The 20,000-nt window shown below is 53.1% G+C and overlaps 1 protein-coding gene across 12 annotated transcripts in view; it reads left to right on the top strand.

Annotated features, from left to right (window-relative positions):
- Positions 1-20,000, top strand: part of EBF3 (EBF transcription factor 3) — a 115,187-nt gene that overhangs the window by 86,286 nt on the left and 8,901 nt on the right. For 10 of the 12 annotated variants that reach the window (XM_021703796.1, XM_044916625.1, XM_021703795.1 and 7 more), the window contains 3 exons: positions 47-177; positions 689-815; positions 18,552-18,640. In XM_021703796.1, coding sequence (XP_021559471.1) covers positions 47-177; positions 689-815; positions 18,552-18,640 — 347 coding nt within the window. Of the gene's footprint in view, positions 1-43; positions 178-688; positions 816-18,551; positions 18,641-20,000 lie in introns of all 12 variants that reach the window. The other 2 variants (XM_021703793.1, XM_021703791.1) reach the window with 1 other exon arrangement.

The raw sequence follows: 20,000 nt of genomic DNA, 5'->3' as shown, positions 1-20,000 counted from the left end.
TGGGGCCGGGGCTCTAAGGCGTGCGTTCTCTGTCTTGTGCGAGCAGCCACTCCGTGCATCAAGGCCATCAGCCCCAGCGAAGGCTGGACCACGGGGGGAGCCACCGTGATCATAATCGGAGACAACTTCTTCGACGGCCTGCAAGTCGTGTTCGGAACCATGTTGGTGTGGAGCGAGGTAAGCCTGCGTGCCCGGGCCGGTCCGGCCGGAGCTGTCCCGCGAGCGGCTTGGCCGGCTGTCGGTGGTGCGTGGACACTGGGCATCTCGGCGCGCACGCCCCCAGAACTTGACGGTTCGCCTGTGGCAGGGGCTTCTCCGGTGGGTGGGCACACAGCCCCGCCCCCCCCAAACCCCGACCCTGGGGTTTCAAACCTGCCGTACGAGGTCCCTCCGTGCGCTGCAACAATTAGTGTTAGAATTACTAGAAGCAGGTTTAAGGAAACATATGGTGGCAATTTTCATATGAATGATGCCCTGTGGCCTTTCCTGCAAAGTAAAACCCGGGATCGTTTGCAGATATTTTTCTTAGAGGACACTGTAGATTCCCGGTCTCTGGGTGACAGCTAGGAAGGAGCATTCCGGGATGATGGTCCAATTTGTGCTCATTTTGGTAATTGTATCCCACCGACAAGTGCCCGCCCTCCCAGGCCTGCGCCTCTGAAAGCCTGTTCACCTGTGATTTTTGTAGCTCATCACTCCCCATGCCATCCGGGTGCAGACCCCGCCGCGGCACATTCCTGGAGTCGTTGAAGTCACCCTGTCCTACAAATCTAAGCAGTTCTGTAAAGGTGCTCCTGGGCGGTTTGTCTACACTGGTGAGTTCACGTTTCCGACTTCGGTGGCCAGGTGGGGGATGCCTCCTCCCCGTGACAGCCTGCACAGGCGGGCTCCCCGTGAAGGCAGGCCAAGCCCCTTGGCCCGAGGGTTGGGTCTCTGCATGCTCGTCTGAGTCGGCAGTGCTGTGGACAGATGCAGCCCCCGCAGGCCATGAGCTCTTGGGCCCCTCCCCGAACCTGAGGCCCTCTGCCTTCGGGCCTGTGAAGCCAGGTGGGGGGCCCGTCAGTAGCCAGTCAGCTCCGGCCTCCCCTGGGCAGCTGCCCGTGTGCCCGGTCCGTGGGCCACGTGTCCTGCGTGCCCATGCGTCGCCGCGTGGCTGCCCGTGATGCTGCCATCCATTTGCACACGTTGGGACTGGGATGAAGCACGGGTCACGCGCCCAAGGCCACACACGCCGTAATCAATGGGCCGCTGGTGGAAGCCAGGAGTCGGTCCGTTCCAGGCCCCGTGCTATTTCTAAAAGAGGACCCGTTTTCTGCGAGGGTCTCTGAATTGGTCACTAGAAGGGGTCCCCTCTGAAATGGCATGTTTGTTATCTCAGAGTGCTCCTCTACGAAGCCCTGCTCACATAGATGCTGACTGAACACTCTTGGGCCAAGGTGGCTGTTGAGAAACGCCATCGATAAACTCGAAGTGTTCTGGTTTCAGTCCTAGCCAACTGCAAAAGCTCTAGGACCTGAGAAGCGTTTGTACCAATGGACGGCACCTGCTGAAACCCCACGCATGTGACAGGGATGGGCACCTGTTCTCTCCTATTGTGGCCTCGATGTGCTTGTTGGGGGGGGGGGGCGGCCACAGGCGGGAGGGGCCATGCCGGGAGCCCGGGCTGGGGCTGCAGGCTTGACCACATGCTGTCGCCAGCTGCGGGATGTCCTGGAGCGGGTCTGACCTCCCCCTGGGATGCGGGTCTCTCTGTCCACCAGGCAGGGGGATGTGGGGGGTATGGAGGTCCCTTCCACTCAGGAGTTTGAGGAGGGAGGAGGGGTTACTCACCCACTTCCCCTTGTAGGAAACGTTGAGTGGGTAGGAAATGGAAAATTTAAGCTCCTCCACACCACTTCCGTAGACCCAGCATCAGCTCAAGGGTGTGCCTGACTTGGGTCCTCTCAGACAGCCCTGACTATTGTCCCCAGAGGCCAGACCCTCGGCAGCCTGCCTGCCGGTGATACTTGGGGTCCTCAGCGGGGGCAGTTTCCTCCTCTGTCCTCCCCGAAACTGCACCCTGCCGGTGATACCTGGGGTCCTCAGCGGGGGCAGTTTCCTCCTCTGTCCTCCCCGAAACTGCACCCTGCCACGTGGCCAAGGTGGCGAGAGGCGCCCATATTATGGGCCACTTTCTCCCATGGGACCAGCACACACTCCCCGAGCCCAGAACTGCCCAGGAACCAAGGGGAAGTGGGTGTAGCAGAAAAGCTATGGGTGGACGTCCCTGGGCCCACTCCTGGGGTCCGGATGCTCCTGGCTTCCTGGGAAGACCCAGAGAGTGGGAAGGGCGGCTCCTCCAGTTTGCGAGGCCCCCAGGGTCTCATCTGCAAAACAGGGTCATGAAACGTGGGCATCTAGGAAGCACCCATACGTCTCCAACAAGCAAGCGCCGTACGGCCAATGCAGTGTGGGGCCAGGCCAGGGAGGTGCGGCCCGAGTCCCGTCCTGTACCCGTTGGGGCCTCTGGCACCTGCTGTGGGCCCATCGTCTTGTGGGAGCTGTCGTCGTGCCCCTGCACACTCTCCACACCCCACTCTGTGTTCCCTGCTGGGGGGCATGACACCTCCGCGGGCCTCTGGCTTGTGAGCTTCGCGCTGTGCAGGCTCTGCTCTGCCCAGTGTTGGCCCAAGGACCTGGGCCCTGTGCCTCCTGACCCCGCTGAGTCCCACTTACTCCTCGGCCTCCCCCCTTGGGCTTTGTGGGGGTCAGGGAGAACTTAGGGGTGCTGTCTGCCACAGGTGGGAACATGGCGAGAGGTACCTTTCTGTGGTCAGTCAGGGTAACGACCACCAGCGTCCCCAGTCCCTCCAAAGAGGAGACATTTACTACCTGCTCATGAGCCATGTGGTGTGTGGGCTCCCATGTCTGCCACAGGACTGGGGTGTCCTTGTTGGTTTAGGGCACTGCGGTGAGCATGTCCAAAAGTGGCCAGACGGACTTGCCGCATCTGCCCAGAAGCGGGGGGACAGTGGGCTTCTCCCACTTAGTCTGCCCGTCTTGGTTAGGTTCTTCAGCCGGTGCCTTCAGGGGCTCCCTTCCCAGATCAGACCTTTGCAGCTGTGGGCTTTTTGGGGTGGGGGGCGGTCAGTGGCCATTGCAAGAAGAACGAGATGGCAGAACCTTCCCTGCCCTGCAGCAGACGGCAGGAGGGGCTGGGCTGAGCTTTGTATCAAGCGCGGGAGACCAAAAGTGAGTGAGGGCGGGACGTCTGTCACTGGCCGGCGGGTGTCACGAGTGCAGGGTCTGGCATTGCCAGGGTCGGGGCTGGCTGGTGTCCGGGCGGCTCTCTGTGCAGGACGCCGTCCTCCTCTCTGGCTCCTGGGGTGCTCCCCTCCTCCCTGCTCAGGGTGAAGGCGATCCCTTGGTGAGCACCAGCTGCTGCCCGCTGGCCCAAACCCGGCTTCCATTTCTGCCGTGGACGTCGCCTGCACCCTAAGACTGGGCTTCCAGGGACACTGGTCTGGGGTCCCTGCTGCCCAAGGCTTTGGGGATTTCTTCTGTCAAGAGTTCTCCCACGAATGGGCCTTTCAATGAAGCCATTCAGTGAGCTCAGTCTTTCCTAGCGGGAGGCTAATTTATTGCCTCCCCCCACACCCCAATCATTAACGGGAATATACATTTCAAACACTGTGTAAGGGATACGGGGCCCGTACACTCTCAGGGAGCAGAGGAAAGGTGGGGTCATAACCTGTCTGACCTGGAAGCTTCTGTCTGATTTGCTTTGCCCTGAAATTGATGGGGACAGTGAAGCAATCACGGGCAATTGCACTGTCCCCACTGAAAACTGAGCCAGCCCTTCTGGACGTCAGGACCCGGGCAGGCAGCCCCTTCAGGGAGGGCGCCGTCCCCTGGGCATCTGGCTCCCATCAGTCCCCGAGGCTGCCGGGACGCCCTCGCAGGGAGCCTTCCCGGCCGGCCCAGGCCTGGGGATAATGGACCTGTGCACAGAGAAGGGGCCCCGCCCGCCAGAGGCAAAAGGCCTAAATGATCTGTTTACAGCCATCTGAGAAACACCAGATTTTTCAGAACCAGACCCGATTAGTCAACCCAGAGTGGGTGTGGGCGCTCTCTGCTGCCCCCACCCTGGGAAGCCCTGGGAAGGGGAGGCCGGCCAAGCCGATCCCTCCAGACCCTTCCGCCCGCTGCTTTCACCAACTACTATAAAAGCACAATTACCTAGGGAGGCAGCGGCGGTTCAGTTGATTAGCACGGTGAATTAAAAGAATGAGTCACAAATGACATGTCCGGCTCTTCCATACTAGTCCTTTGTATTCCCAGTGTGCCTCACCCCTGTTGTAAGAAGGTCAAAAATTAGAGAGAGAGAACAATTTTCAAGCGGCTAGCACTTAGGAGCAGAATTAACAATCACTCTGTATGTAATTGCCAGTTAATAGTAAATTGCCTTTTAGGCTGTAAAATGCAATATAAACGGGTGGGCACCTAAAATTAAATTAATGAGATATTTGCTGCATTTAAAAGTGAATAGTGCAAATTAATAACTGAGCGCAATGCTTGTTTTAATATTTGTCTAATAGTGTATCATTTGCTTGTTTAATAATAATTAAAATAGTCCTGGCAAATCGTCCTACCTGAGAAACTCCTGGTAAATGGTGAACTGAGCAGTTTCACATGTATAACTTCACCAGGAGAAACACATCACATTGTTAAGAGCAATAAAAGAAATTATTTTTTAATTAGAATATAGGCATTGCCGTGTTATCTGATTAAGACAAATTGGAATCTGTATGCTTCTAATTGGAGTTCTGTTAGAACGAGGACTAGTTAACAGACACGTTTCCAAGCGTGAGGTGCTCCTGCACAAATACGAGTATCACTTTTCTGCAAGTGTCCACGTGGCAGAGGGTCTCCTGTTCCACAGAAGAGCCGAGGCTAGTTGGTGGTGGCTCGCCTTCAGGCATCATTCCCCAGGACACCGGGGTGCAGCCGCGGCGGGGGGCTCCCTGCTGACCTCCTGCACCTGACTGCTTGCTGGCCCACCCTCATGTTAGAGATCTCTCTGGCTCGTTTACAGAAATGATCACAAATTTCCAGGAGTCAACATGTTGTCTGCCAACAGCCAAACCCAGTTCCTAACCAAGATATTGGCGGTTGACGGTCAGCACGTCCAGAGCGGGTGTAGCCCGAGCTCGACTGCTGTGCTCAGGCCCAGCTTGGGTCTGCAATGCATTTCCTTGACGGGGACATAGAAATGATGATTTTCTGCACAAAGATGTGCATTCAGTTTGCTGCTTGTGAAATCATTACTCAGCCAGTAGCTGCTAACAGTTTGTGATCTTCCCGATACAGTATTTATGTGTGTGTGTGTGTTTTTCTTTTTTAAGTTGGATTGTGCCTTAAACGGGGGACATGTCGAGGCAGGGACGGCCCTGTCCTCAGGTGCTGTCCTGACGCTGGGCGGGTGGTGGCGGGGGGGGACCGTCCCCTCGCCCAGGGCCTCCGGTTGCCTCTGGCAAGTTTCCCCCATTCACCCCCGCCTCACGTCACCCCCTTGAAAGGCACTCATGTTTCTGAAGTGTTTTAAAGATCTTTTGTGTGCATTCAGATGTGATTCTGTCAACAGTACCATTTGACCACAGCCAGCACCAACTAGCTGTCCCCCAGGCCAGCGCACTTCAGACAGATTCCTTGTATCCACAGCGCAAATGGATCCTAATTGCCCCCCACAAGTCATACTGTTTTTACCGTGCCTACACTAAATGCTCATGCCTTCTCTTCAGTGTGAGCCACCTGATTATTTCAGTTACAGATTTTTAACCACATATGTGGGCCTGGTGGAGAGACAAATATTGTAATTACGGGCCCCGGAGTTTGGGGAGGCTTCCGGCCTGTCGAGGAGCGTGCCCTGGCCGGTGAGGCCCAGCGGGTCTTGGCTGGTTCCTGTCTGTCCCTCTCCGTGAGCGCCATGGGTGGGTGTCACGGTTCCTCCTTGGCGGTTGGAGGGTGTCAGTGGGAGGCCACCGTCCCTGGTGGAGAGACCTTTGCCGTTCCGTGAGGAGCGTTAGGTGGGGCCGTGGGCTCAGCTCAGGGCGTGTCCAGACCTGTCTGGCCTGGGAGAGCTGGGACAGCTGTCTGCGTGGCACACAGCTCCGCCCCCACGGTCCCACCCGGCCCACCTTGGTGTTGCTCATTTGTTCACTTACTGGTGGGAGAGGGCAGATCTCTGCCCATTGCCTGGGCGGTGTGCACACCGGGCCGGCTGGCTGTCTTTGGGGTCATTGGCAGGGCTCCTGAGGGCCGCAGGGGAAGGGAGGGCGCCCCCCTGGTGTCCCCTGGGCGGTACAGCGTGACACCAGGTAACCAGCGGCTGGTCTGCCGGCACGCGACGCGGGCGTGGGGAGCGCGCACATTCAGCGGCGCCCCCTCCTCGGGAGCGGCGCCGGGAGGGCTCCTGGGGTCACTGCTGTCCCCTTCTCTCCTGTCTCGAAGGGGGCCTGGAGAATGAGACACACTGCTTGTGCTATTCACAAGTAGACTATTTGTCCTAATCAGTGACACCCATTTACTAGAATTGCTTAAAATGAACTATACCTCATACAGAAATCGCACATTTAGAGACTTCCATTCATCATCTGAAAATTGAGGGCCAGTAAACTTTTCTGCTCCTCCAGTGGGATCATAGGCATGCATCAAAATGTTAAAAATGATTGGTGAGAGGGAGCTGTCACCCATTTATCAAGGAAAAGAACATTATTTGCTAATTTCCCAACCAGGCTGGTGACAGGGTGCTCCGTCTTTGGACCCACGGTGACCAGCATGGCCTTTTTGTTATTAGTACAAGTCAAGCGCTTTTGGGCAGTTGCTAACAAGACACATTTGTCTGTCATCAGAGGGGCTGTGGTGGTTTTCCAAGTGGCTGTGACCAAAGTCGGCTCCCGGTGCCCCGATTGGCTGCACTTCCCGGGGCCGCGCTAACCCAGGAGGAGAAACCGACTGATAAATCACGAAGTTTCCATGTCAAGGTGAAGGTATTGACTCTCCAGCACCAAACCTGACAAAATGTAGCCGAGAGGAGACAGCCATTTATCTTCCCCAAAGGACAAAGGGGTCATCTGGGTTTCACTCAGTGATTGTCGAGATGTGGACGGGCGGAGGAGGCGGGCCTGGACCCCTCCGCCCGCTCAGCCCCCTGCACCGGCGGGGTCCCTGGTCCCGCTCCCCGGCTCGCCCAGGGGGCCCGCGGGAGGGGAGTCACGGGACCGAATGGGATCACGAGCGGCGGTTTCATTCGAGTCTCTGGTCGGCAAGGATGCCGGCCACACTTCTGAGAACAACTCGGAAAGGGCACGGGGGGCGGGGACCGGGGAGATCACCACTTAGAAGTGCAACAAGGTGACTGTAGTCCACCCAAGTGCAGAAGAGAGCAGAGATAATAAATGTAAAAATAAAATCACACAAACCCTGCCTGTGAAAACCCGCAAGTTCAACGATGAAGACCAAGGGCAGCGCCAGAGGAGAGCCTGATGCCGAGGTGTGCGGTTCTTTTCATGCTGAAGAAAGGACTAGATCACCTGGTGACCCCGGAAGAAGAGAAACAGGAACTACACATCACGATTTTCTTTCTTCTTTCTGGCTTACCACGGTCGTGGAGGCCCCAGGCCTCCTCCTGCCAGGCCCATTTAGCTGGACACCGGGCAGGATGCGAAGGGCCCAGGCTGGAAGCTGACAGGGGGCGCGTTTTGCTCCCGTGTGCTGGGTGTGGGGACAGTGAGGCCGCCGCAGCTCGGGGCCCGCCTCGGCTTCATTTTGGGGGAAGATCTGCAGACCTGTCTGCACACATTTGTTCCGTGTCGAGACTTGGGTCCCAGATGCTCAGCCTGAGAAAAAGTACTTTTAAAAAATTATCATTCACATCAGTTGGGCCTTTTTTATTCATGGTAGAAAATGCAAAATGAGTAATTCCTTTTGTAGAATGGTTTTTCAATAAAAACGACAAAACGGGAAGCTGTTAGTGATGCAGGCTGTTTGCTATGCCCCTCCCCCCCCCAAAATAGAAGTTTTCAAATGCTCTTAATGAGCATATGGAATAACTTGGTTCCACAAGGGACCTGAGTGCATGTGTTACGGCACATATGCTTGAGAAGACTCATTACAGACGGTGTTAAATTTTAAATACAGAAAGTCCCATTGAGACAATCGGCCACTGCAGACCGTGGTAAGCGTTGGTGTAAATCGTCTTTGGAGGAAGTTCCTTTAAGGGGCAGCCGGGCAGTGGGTCTGACTCTTCTCCTGGGCAAATGCCCCCCTTCCCTGCGCTCAGGAGGTGGGCCTTCCTGACGTCTCCCACACACGGAGGTCCTGTTGCCTGGCCACGCGGGCCCCAGGGTCTGGGCCCTGTCCCGCTCTGAGCATCAAGGACCCTCGAGGACCCAGGTCAGGGCACCGAGGTGGTTGGATATTGGGGATTCTGCCAGATTCCTTCTCCATCTTGTCACCCCTTATTCTCCCGGGAGGCCCTCGGCTGGATGCCCCTTGTCCCTGCCCCCCCCCCCGCCCCGTCACAGCCCTGTGGACGGTGGATGGTGGGGGGAGGGGCTGGTGGCCTGCAGCACAATGGTCCTCCCCATCCTCGTGAATCTGGGCGCCTGGCGCTGGTGGGCAGCCTGTAGCTTTACCACGAAAATCACTCCATCGCTGGTGTTGGAGACCAGCTCGTGCTTTTCCTAATGAACACGTCCCCAGTCCAGAAACATCCTCCGTGAGCTTCCAGGTGCCTTGGTGCTGGGCTGGTGGACGAGTCTTGAGGCCGAGGGAGCCTCTCCACATTTCTGTGGGAGCAGGACCTTTGCCGTGGGGGTGGCGCAGATGAACACTTCACCACGAACTTGGCCTTGGACCACTGGGTATTCCCAAGCTAAAGCCTGTAAACGCACCTCATGTGCTTGTCATCAGTTAAAATGGAGGCTGATTCAGAGGTTGACTTGTTTAAATACCACGAAAGCAAGGGACACGTGCGCGAGGTGGGGGGGGCTGCCACGTCACGTGGCTCCCTGCCTGTGGGGAGCTCATGCCGACGGTCTGTTGTCACCATCTCTGCGGCAGCACCCCAGGTCACGTGAGCTTTGTCAGGGCACCGTGGTGAACACCTGTTGTGCTGAAGCCCTCTACCCACCCATCCCCACGCACCCCTACTCCTCACTGCCCAGAATTCTGCAGCCGCTCATGTCACTCCTGCCCTCTGCCCTTGGAAAATGCCCCCGAAAGGAATGACATTCGAGGTGAACATGGTGTCGAAGGATGTGATGTTGAAGCTTCCTGGCAACGTGATTTGGGATTTACCCATGGCATCTGGAAACATACGGGGTTTTCCTGATGCCCGCCTGCAGCAGGGACTCCGCTGGGCACCGCAGGGGATGGAGAAGAGAAGGGAAAGCATCTGGGTCTTACAGGTGCTTGGGGCGGGGCAGCACCGGGCAGTGGGATCCTCACCAGAGGAAGGAGCCACGTCTTCTTCTTGGCAGCCTGATGCCTGGTTCTGGGCTGTACTCGGCAAATGACGCACAAGCTACGTTTATGATCCCAGTGACTTTGAGTCTTATGGGAGCGAAACAGGATGTAGAAAAGAAATGGATACTCATAAAAGGTGCCAAGTTCTATGAGAAAAGGGACAGCGGAGGCACTGTGGGTCTTCTAGGAGGGAGACCCCAACAGAGATGGTGTGGAGGGGCTGGGGAGGCTGTCCCCTGGACATAGGCAGTAGGAGTGGGGTGTTTCCAGGCAGAGGGAAGAGTGTGGACCAAGTGTGAACTCAGACGGAGCAAGTCTAGGGGAGCAGCCAGGGGCCAGGGTGGCAGGGAGGTCCCATGAGGCCACAGAGGCCTTCTGATCCCAGTACAGTTGGGGACTTGGCAGCCTCGAGAATCCTGTGTTCAAGGACTGTGGTTGGGGGAATTCCAGGATTTACATTAATCTCGGCGAGGTCTTCAAAGGCTGTGCCTTAGAACATTCCTGTCCCTGAATACCAGGAGTTAGAGATGCCTGCGTGGAGATGGGAAAGGCGGTCATGTTGGGAAGCCACGTTACGCTCCCTGAGTGGGAGGCCGGCCCTCTGCCCCACAGCTGTGGTCTGCGGTGTTCTCTCGGGTGTGGGCCTCCCTCTTTACCCGAGGGCCCGAAGCACCTCTATCACGAGATGGCGTTCAGACCGTGAAAGGTATTTCCGTCAGGACAGGGATAGCCGGTGTGTATATTCTAACCCAGATTAGAGACATTTCCTTCTTTTAAAATCTAGTTTTTTATTCAGATATAGTTCATGTAGCATAAAATGCCCCCAAACTGTACCATGAGCGGGTTTTAGTATATTCACAAGGGTGTGCAACCGTTCTTAAGTCAGGAACACTTTCATCACACCAGGAGGAACTGTGCATGCATTAGCACTCGCTCCCCACCGCCCCCCTGTACCCCTGCTCCCAGGAACCCCTTCCGCCTCCTGTCTCTGTGTGTTGCCCACTCCTGACATTTCATGGAAATGGACTCCTACTGCATGTGGTCCTTTGTGACTGGCGTCTTTCCCTCAGCATTTTGTTTCGGAGGTCACGCGCAGGGTAGCATGCATCAGATCTCCGTTCCTTTGTGGGGCTGAATACTATTCCACTGTTTGGAGAGACCTCATCTCATTTATCCGTTCATGAGCTCGAGGACACCCGGGTGTTACCGATGAAGTGGCTGGGACACATTGGTGAACAAGTTTTTGTGTGGACAGATGAGAATGTTACATTTGCTTTGGCTTCTCAAAATCAAAAATGTTGTGATGCCTTCTGCATTGGTCTAGAATCTTCAGCAAGTCCCACAGTTGTTAGGTTTCTGAGCACCTCTGTGCACCTTGCGTGGAGTGGGGCGGGTGCGGTGACGCGGGGTGACGGCCCTGCCTTCAGGGAGGAGGATGGACTCCTGAGCAAGTGAGCACACGGGCTGGGCATGTGTGTCCCTAGGGGGCTGGCTGGCTTTGGAAACGCAGGGGTGGGGGTCTTTCTGTAGCAGGCACGCTTCCAGCCCTGGGAGGGGGTATTACCTCCACAGCTCATTCTGCAGCTTATGTCTATACGGAGATTTTACGCTGGTTTAAAGTGTGCAAATCCATTGCCGGGATGGCTCTCCACAGAGCGTTATGTTGCCTGTTTGGGTTTTAAGACCCTTTCTTGAAAAAAAAAAAACAACAAAAAAAACCAAACCTCTCTAAGAGGGTTAGCAACACTAAGACACTTGATTTTTCTTTCTTAAGGAAAGGATGACAGATCGTGTGAGACCTTTCGTACACTGAGGGTGATTCTTACTGGCTGGCCTCTCCGTTCCCCTTGCTCACGGGCTCTGTACACGTACAGGGAGCTCCCGTGTGTTAGAACAGCCTTGGTGAGGGGAGGCGAGGCTTATGGGATGGCCAGTGCCCCTTCCCCACCCTGGAGCCGCCACCATGGGGAGTCCGTCTCTGGGCTCCCCATCCCCCGGGGACCGAAAGCCATTCGAGAAGTGAGATCCACTGACAGACCACGTGACTCCGTTTTCCTTCGCTGCCGGGCTGGGCTTGGTAGGTGTAGTTTCCACAAGACTATAAAAGCGGCAAGCCCATGTATTCTTTGAGGTATGTAAACAGCATTGTTTGAATGCAATCCAGTAGTTGTCAGCAAGGGTATTATTTTGGTAACAAGGAAGATGAGCTGTCCCCTTTTCTGCATTTGGTGTCACATCACAATGCCGCCATCCACTGCCAGGCGGTGGTGAATGGGAGCGGGTCCCTGTGCACAGGCCGGGTTGGGCTGTCTGTGTGAATACCAGAACAATATTCCCCAGATGAATGAGGGAGGCACCTGCCTTCCAATTAGAAGTCAAGTGTGGCACTTTTCCCATCCTTAGAAGTCTTGGTTACAGAAAATACCCTTCAGCTAGCAGGTCGGAAGGGCTGCTGGACTAGCGGCCACGTGAGCCGGAGGTTGACCCCGGGCCCGTCAGAGCTGCCCCTGCTGGTGTTGGGCCCTGTGGCCGGGACGCTGGGAAAGCCAAGTCACTTTGGGGAGGGCAAGCTGGGGTTGGCCGCTCGGTGTCCACGAAGGGTGACCCGAAGTCTTCCTGTTTGCTCCCACCCCGAGGGCCGGGCAGGGGCCCAGGTGGGCTCCTGGGGCCCACGCCCCTGGTGAGTGATGCACAACCGCGGTGGCCTTTGTGTTTCCCAGGCACGCCACAATGCCTGGCTCACCGTGCCGAGTTCTGTGATTGAAATTCATTGCCAAATTTATTGAGAAATTAATGAGAAAAGCTGCAAAGTATTGACTTTGAGAGGAAAACACAACTCATCTTGAATGAGGAGGAAAATGCAGCAATAATTTAGCCAGTATTGATTTGGCCCTGTCCATGTATTGATCTTCATTTTACAATATTAATTTGCACCTGCAATCGGCTGCAAAGGGAACCGATTTCATTTCGTGGCTGCGTTAATGTGCAAAGCATTAGGTGCTCTTAAGAAGTGGGGGTATTACACGTCGTGTCGGGAAGGCAGATCTTTTTTTCCCCTATTTTTGCTTGTTACTGAAATAGACTAAAAATTAATTTTTTTGTCGGACAAAATATGAAAGCGAAAACCCATCTAAACCGTGGCCCTCCTCTCTGCTGCATGGGCCGCTTTTCATCCACACGCGGAGCCGTCAGCCGCCTGAAACTCCAGGCACCTCTCATCATCATCCCGGATCAGTTCAAAGTTCATGAAATTTCTATGAGCATTGATCTCGCCCCATTGATTTTTTTTGCAGCAGATCTTTGAAATTTTAATTTCCCGAGCATCTGAATTTCTTGTAGATGAAATGCGCTTGGAGGAGACAGTTGATGATGAAGTGGAGAACTTAGCGTCATTTTAAAGCCTAAAAAAGGGAGAGAAAACAGGCCTTTGCAGACCTTGCACAACGTTTTGGAGGTGGAGTGATGGCAGGCGCAGGGTGGGTGGGGGGGCGGGCACAAGGTACTGGAGGGGGGCTAAGTACCAGTCTTGTCCTCAGCGGCCACACGTTTTTAATGCAACTTTTTATACAGTCATTTTTGAAAGAAAAGCTATCTGGAGAAACGGCAGGACAGAGAAGCATTCTTCACTGTGCGATCATTTGCTCACAGCAGTGTTTATCACCTGGTCAAGTTCACCTAGTTACTTATCAGTGGGACATTTAATAACCTCAAGGTGATATAATTGCTATCGGCAGTTTTCCCCCTTGGATTCAGCTGGTTAATGTGTAAACTACTTGTCAGCAAATAGCACTTTGTCACTGAAATCACTAACACCCTCTAGAGGGATGTCTTTGTATTGAGCAATTTAATTTTACTTTATTTAATTTTTACACATTACAACCTGTGTTCATTCAGGCACACTGAAGGCTTGCAGTCTGTCGGGGCAGGGTCTGGGTATCCTGTTAGTAAAATATACTATATCTTACTTAACAATCCCCATTGCCTTAATTGAAGCACACTCTTGTCCCTCGGAAAAGGAACTGCAGATGTTCTTATTATGTAGTTATGCTGCTAATGTGAAAAACTGCCTCATTATGAGGATCTGTTTGTAGCTAGAAAATGACTGCATTATGACAAATGCATGATTGGGAAGTTACAGGAAGATGATCATTATTGAAATGAAACTGGAACTCATTTAATAGCTCCAACCAGCAGCTGGAATGAAGCAAATGAATGTCTTCCTGTTTTTATTGTCATAGGCAGGTTTTTCAGGCAGGAGGAACATTTGTGCTAAACCTAAAACTTCTTGTACCTTTCTTAGCTCGCCGGGCTTCCGTTTAAACAATAGAGAGGCGATGGGAAAAGCGGTGCATTTCCTACCTGTGAGTGTCCCCCCCCTGTGCGTTTAATGCCGCTATTTTAAAACCAGGAGTGTGGCTGTAAGAGCAGTTAGTCCGGGGTACTTGGAGGATTGGCGCTGCGCATGGGCTGGGCCGGGCCCCGGGTCTCCCTGGCAGGGCTGGGCGGGAGGTGGCCGTCCCAGGGGAGCTCCATCATCCCGACCCCTCCTTCCTGCTGCAGCCCAGTCCTGGGGAGCAGGCAGGGTGCCGCCAGGCCGGGAGGGGGGGACAGGAGGCCCCCCGCGCCCTGGGCAGGCAGCCCACCACAGCACCATCACCACCGAGGGGTGGCCTCTGCGCTTGGCTGCCCCCTCCCCCCCCACGAGCGCCCTTGGGAGCAGGTTTCCCACAGCCGAGCCCCCGGCATGTAGTAGCTGCTTAATAAATGTCAGGTGAATGGGCGGGACTTAAGGCCGTTTCTTTCCTGGAGTTGCTCTTTGCAGAAAAACACCACTGGCCCCAAACATACACGCTCTCGAGCCTGAAATCGTGCTGGTGCGTTATCAGCCCAGAGGTCCTGGACACGTCCCCCTGCTTAACCGAACAGGGCTTATACCTTCATGGACTTGCTATTGGAGTCTAATAAGATCATCGTATATGTTTGGGGGGCATTAGAGATGAATACAGACCTCAGGGCAGGGCTGGCTGACAGAGATGGGGAAACCATCACAACGAACCCTGAAACCGTGTATGTCCTGGGAAAGACAACCCCGCCGACTCTGGCCCGGTTGGGGCTGTGCGGGCTGCAGCTCCAGCCCGGGGCCCGATGCCACGTTCGGCCGCCGCCACGTTAGCTCTGGCAGTCCTGACCTGAACTGACATCACAGACCGTTAACGTTTATCCATTGCACGATGATTAATCCCTCAGTACACGGGCATGACTTAAATATTTAGAATGCTGCTTCTGTTAGGACTTTAATGCATGTAAAGTAACGAGATTAACTCTAGTACACTCAAATGTATTTAAATATGTATCCGTCCCGAGCTGTAGGCTATTCCGGCGTGGAGGATCCACTGCTCTATGTGGCTGTGTCAGGCTCTGTTTGTATGACCCGCGCTGGATGCTGGCCTGCATATGATAGCCGGATATCTGGCTTTTCACAGGCTGCCTGATTGCTTGCCCCATTTGGCATGGAATGTGATTCCCGGCTATCCTAGCTTCTGATTCATTCAGGTTTTATTGCTGTGTAATTTTCTTATTCTAAAATAAAAGCTCTCCAACAAAAATTACTATGCATTAGGCCGCGGTAGCCTACTCAAATGGATATTAATACAGTTTATCTCTAAAAGGACGAATAATGTATTTGAAACAGATAAAAGGCCCTCCACTAAATGAGGAATGTTAATATCTTATGGCACGGTTAATAAAGAGATATTTCACAAGGGAGATTTGTTTTATGACTTTTGATACAACAGCCTTATAATCTGACATATCTTAAATGATATAATTTTGCACATACATCCATCTCTTTTATACGCAGCAGCCCATCTTAGCGAGATTTGAATTCGGAACAAATAATGGGCACTAATTACTTTGGGGGGAGGCAGCTTATTACAAAACTCATCCTCTCCGACGCAGATATTGCGGAAATCCGTGCAGTAAGTTGGAAGCTTATAACACATTTTGAGGAATGTCTTGTTTTTTCCCCCTTCAGCAGAAAATAACATTTGTTTTTGTTGTGTTTAAGGCAGAGTTTAAATTAATTTAACCCAGTGACACATGTTCAGAGACTAAGCAAGCTGCTAAATAATTCCTTGGAATAAATTGCTCAGGAACCAAGTACATTAATTTACGGCTCTCCTTATGCTGACAGATGTGAGGGCGGCAGGAGGACCTACAAATATTAACATAAAACAAATTTGCTTTATTCTTCTTCATATTTCTTCTTCATCCCCGACTTGAGCTCACCCAAGGCTCCTTCTCTAATTATCCACGAGGTCAGTAAGCAAAATTGGGAAGAAGCTGGGAGATCAATACAAATTATTCCTGAGCAAACCAGTGCTGACAGTTTGAATTGCAGCATATGTTTACCCAAAATCAGGCAATTTATCTTAATATCAGCAAAGTAATGCAGTGCAGGTGAAAGGTCAGGCAATCTCTCCCCCTCATAATTACCCAGTTCTAAAACAGGAAAGTGGTATTGATTGGCCTGGCTCGGTGCTCTGTGACTGGACGTGCTAGAGTCTTGCCCTGGCTCGGCTGGGCCCTCGCCTTGTAAACTCGGCGCGCCGAGGATTTATTAGATGTGCGCGCGGGGTCCTGTGCTTTCTCCTCCAGTTGCAGAATTTGCCCACGACGTCTGCACGGCTCCCGGTCCCGCCAGTCGCAGCGTGATGGGTTCCATGTGGTTGGGCCCTCGGAAGGCCTCGGGCCGGCCTCGCTGCGGGCAGCTGCCAGCAACCCCACCCTCGGTGATCAGAAACCTCCCAGAACCACGAGCACGTGCCACTCCTCCCGGAGGCGCAGGACGAGGGCCATTTTTTTCTAATTCTTCCAATGTTAAATTCATCGGGCGTCCAGGAGTTGAGCCCCCCGGATGGGATTTCAGGCCGCACCCGCAGCGCCTGCCCGGGCCCTTTGTGGCGCCCGGCCTGGCGGGGAACGGGGTGGGGGAGTGGACCTCTGGGGGCGCGGCGGCAGGGCCTCTTCCGAGAGCTCGATCCTGGCGGTGCACTCGAGATGTGAACGCTCTCTGGGCCAAGGTGGGAGGTGAAAGGTAGCCTCTTATTTATACTGCTTTGAAATATTTTCAGTCCTAGAAGGGGAATTATCAATTCAACTGAAACACTGGAAAATGTCTCTCCCAGAATGAGAGTGTATGGTTATTACAAGTCATAAAGCTTCTGAAAGCTTGCATTAAAGCGTCCATCACCTGTCAGGGCCATTTGCATGAAATCAATAGTGGCCGCCCATCTATCTTTTCTGATCACCTTTCATCAGGCCGATTCATTAAGTCAAACAGTCATGGTGATTAGCTGGGAGAGAGGAGAAACCCTGACACGTTAGAAATGCACAGTGGGCCACCCTTTTTGTTCCCTCATCAAGAAATGTAATACTTTATCTAATCCTTTTTGGGCCAAGTCGCTGGGTGAGGCCCATCCGCCCGGCTGCCGGCGCGGCACTTCCGCCTTGACACCCTTGTCCTGGCCCGGGCAGAGACATGACAAATTGTCCCCCAAGTCAACGCTGACAGCTTCTGATGATTAATGGTTTGATTATGAAGTGGTTTTACACATATAGAATTTACATCACAGAGAGTTAGAAATTTTGCCATGTCACATACGCCGAGGCATTTTGAAGAGCTTTACTATTTGCAAAGAAAAAAGAGGGCAAAATCGCAGCAAAAGCCATGTCATGTAAAATCAATACGTCGGATCAATGCTTTATTAACAAGAAAATGTCTTACTTCACATTCCTGTGCGGACCTTTGTCTCTGGGATGTATGATGGAATGTCAGATCATATTGTGGCCCTCAACTTACGGGCGTGTTATTGAGTGTGCGTGCGAGTCTTCCGGCCCCGGCGCGTCTGAGACCCGCCATGGGTGTTGACATCGGCGCTCGAGGAAAAGCGGTGACCAATTATTTCAGAGAGCACTTTCAAAGGCAGCCTCTAACCTCGTTCCTCAAAGCCGGCGCCTTTGTGTTCCCCGTACTCTTGCAGACCTGCTGAGTTGGGTGGTGTTAATCATCAAATTACATGCTGACTAATGAGTGATGGCCCAAATTGTGGGCTGCGTAATGAATAGATGGTGGCAGGTCCTATTAGTCTCAGAAAACCCCCTGATTTATGTCGCGCCATGCACCGTGGCGTTACTCCACGGAAAACGATATCTACATCAAGAAGTAATGTACTCTAATAAGTATTTTCATCTTAACTCACGTCCCCGGGCCTCGGGGCTCAGTTTTTGTTGGAGTCACGCGAAGCCATAATAAAGCCCAATGGCTCCTTATAAAGCTTGTTAAACACAGAGTGTGCAGTCGGACGGAGTCCCGGCCGTGATTCATGCACTGTACACAGCGCGTGTGCCGCTGATTTATGGCCGCGCACAGTTCATAGTCAAAATTACAATTTGAGGGATAAAAAGATTAATTACTATTTGTGGCCGGCAATTTCGTGAGGCTGGTGGAATGACAGTGCTCTACATCAGTTTGTAGTCAGCCATTCACAGATTATTAAAGCTTTGCAAGAATAAGTGCTCCTCCTGCCTGGTTTGTGCTCAGGCAATATGCTAGACAGAAAAGGACCACAGGGATAAATCTGCAGCTAGCAATAGCTGGACATATGTCATAATTGCCAGTTTCCCATAAATCCCTGGCCAGGGTGGAAAGCACCGCGTGATGTAGACAGTGATCATGACAGTGGTGATTGCTATGTATGGCCCCAAGACTTGCAACCTTCTGCCTGCACTGCCATTCTTACAATATATTGAGTAACCCATTGACTTTCTTCCAGTCTAATTATAGATTAGAAATAATCATTGCTTTTATGTGCAAAAGAAAGGGGGGAAATCCATTCCTTAAGATAGAGCCAGCGTTCGGGGGTGCTTGCCTCTGAGAGCGTCAGAAAAGGAGAGTCACACATTTATTTGTAAGTGTGCAATAAACGAGTAATGGATGACATAAAAGTAATTAACCTGACCTACATTTCTGTGTCCTGTTACAGCCCTTAATGAACCAACCATAGATTACGGCTTTCAGAGGTTGCAGAAAGTGATCCCAAGACATCCGGGTGATCCCGAAAGGTTACCCAAGGTTAGTAAAAGAGCAAGTGGCGCCCTGCGCGGGTCCGCCACCGTGCCGGTTCCGGTTTGGGGGCAGCAGGTGCGCTGGGAAGGGGGGCTCCCAGGTGCCCTGGACCCCGCGACCATGGCAAGGCCGGCAGGTGTGGGGAGCTGTCCCTGGCCCGTGCCCCGGCCCGTCCGAGGCGGGCGAAGGGTGAGGGAAGGGGGCCCCTCGCGGTCGCCGGGCTCATGTCTCATCTCCATCTATTTGAAGGAGGAAAAGACAGGCTTCTCTGGTACAAATATTTTGGATTCTGTGAGGGGGACATAAACTTCCGCGTAATGAAATAGTTCAATTAAACATTTTCCACTCCAGTAGCCCGCGCTGATTTCAATCTAAGCAGCCCCAGACTGATCTGTGATTACTTGACTCTTGTTTTCCTTTCATTTTCTAAAGCTCGATTCAGTTTAATCTTTTGTTTACAAAGCTTTTGTTATAAGTCCCTGACTTAGCAGGCTAACAAATGAAGTCCACATATTAATATCTAGGGGGACTTTTCATTTAAATTCAACAAAGACAAAAGCTTGCCCGCGTTGTCTGTGCACACGCCACGTATCACAGGAATTTCATTTTGATGTATAACATTAAAGATAAGTCAAGCTTATAATTTTCCCTCTCCTTTGATATAATTTTGTGTCTTTCTCTCTTTAGAAGCCATCTCTGGTTTTCAAGGCAGAGTTGAAAACACACAATGAAAGATGAAGTCATAACATTATGACTGATTATTTTACATTCCATCCCTGTGTGCACCCAAGTCTTGACCACCTCTGAGTTTTATTAACACAATAAAACCTTTTCGACATTACCTTTTTAATGCTCAGCATGAACATAAGCAATATCATTAGGCTCCTTTTTAATTTGTGAACATGCTAGCGACGGATGTCAGATATCCACTGTTGGAATCACGGGGGCCGGGGAAGGATGTTTTTCAAATGCACAGCAGTTCCTAGAGGGTTTTGTTCCTGAGGGTGCGCTCCAGCAGGACGAGCCTTTCCCCAGGCCCGCCGCGTGGCTACCCAGAGGGCTCTGCTGCGAGCCTCCAGCTGGGGATGGCTGGGCACGGGAGGGATTAGGTGCCAGGCTCAGCCACCCCCACGCGCGCAGAGGCCACACGCCCTTGGCAGGCCCAGGGAGGCACTGAGCTTGAGGCTGGGCGAACCCCCGCCTGGCAGGTGTTCTCTTGCAGGGCGTGGGGAGTGTCCCTCCACAGGACTGACTGTATGGCACCTCCCGGCTACGTCAGCTGCTGGTGGTGCCACAGGTGACCAAGTGCCCGTGAGGCCCTGGCTGGCCAGCAGCCTCCTCTGAGCCACCCTTCCATCCTGCTCAG

This window comes from Neomonachus schauinslandi, chromosome 6 (assembly GCF_002201575.2).
Source record: "Neomonachus schauinslandi chromosome 6, ASM220157v2, whole genome shotgun sequence".
NCBI lineage: Eukaryota > Metazoa > Chordata > Mammalia > Carnivora > Phocidae > Neomonachus > Neomonachus schauinslandi.
Note: the sequence above shows the minus strand (reverse complement) of the source record. Positions and strands in the feature narration are given on the sequence as shown.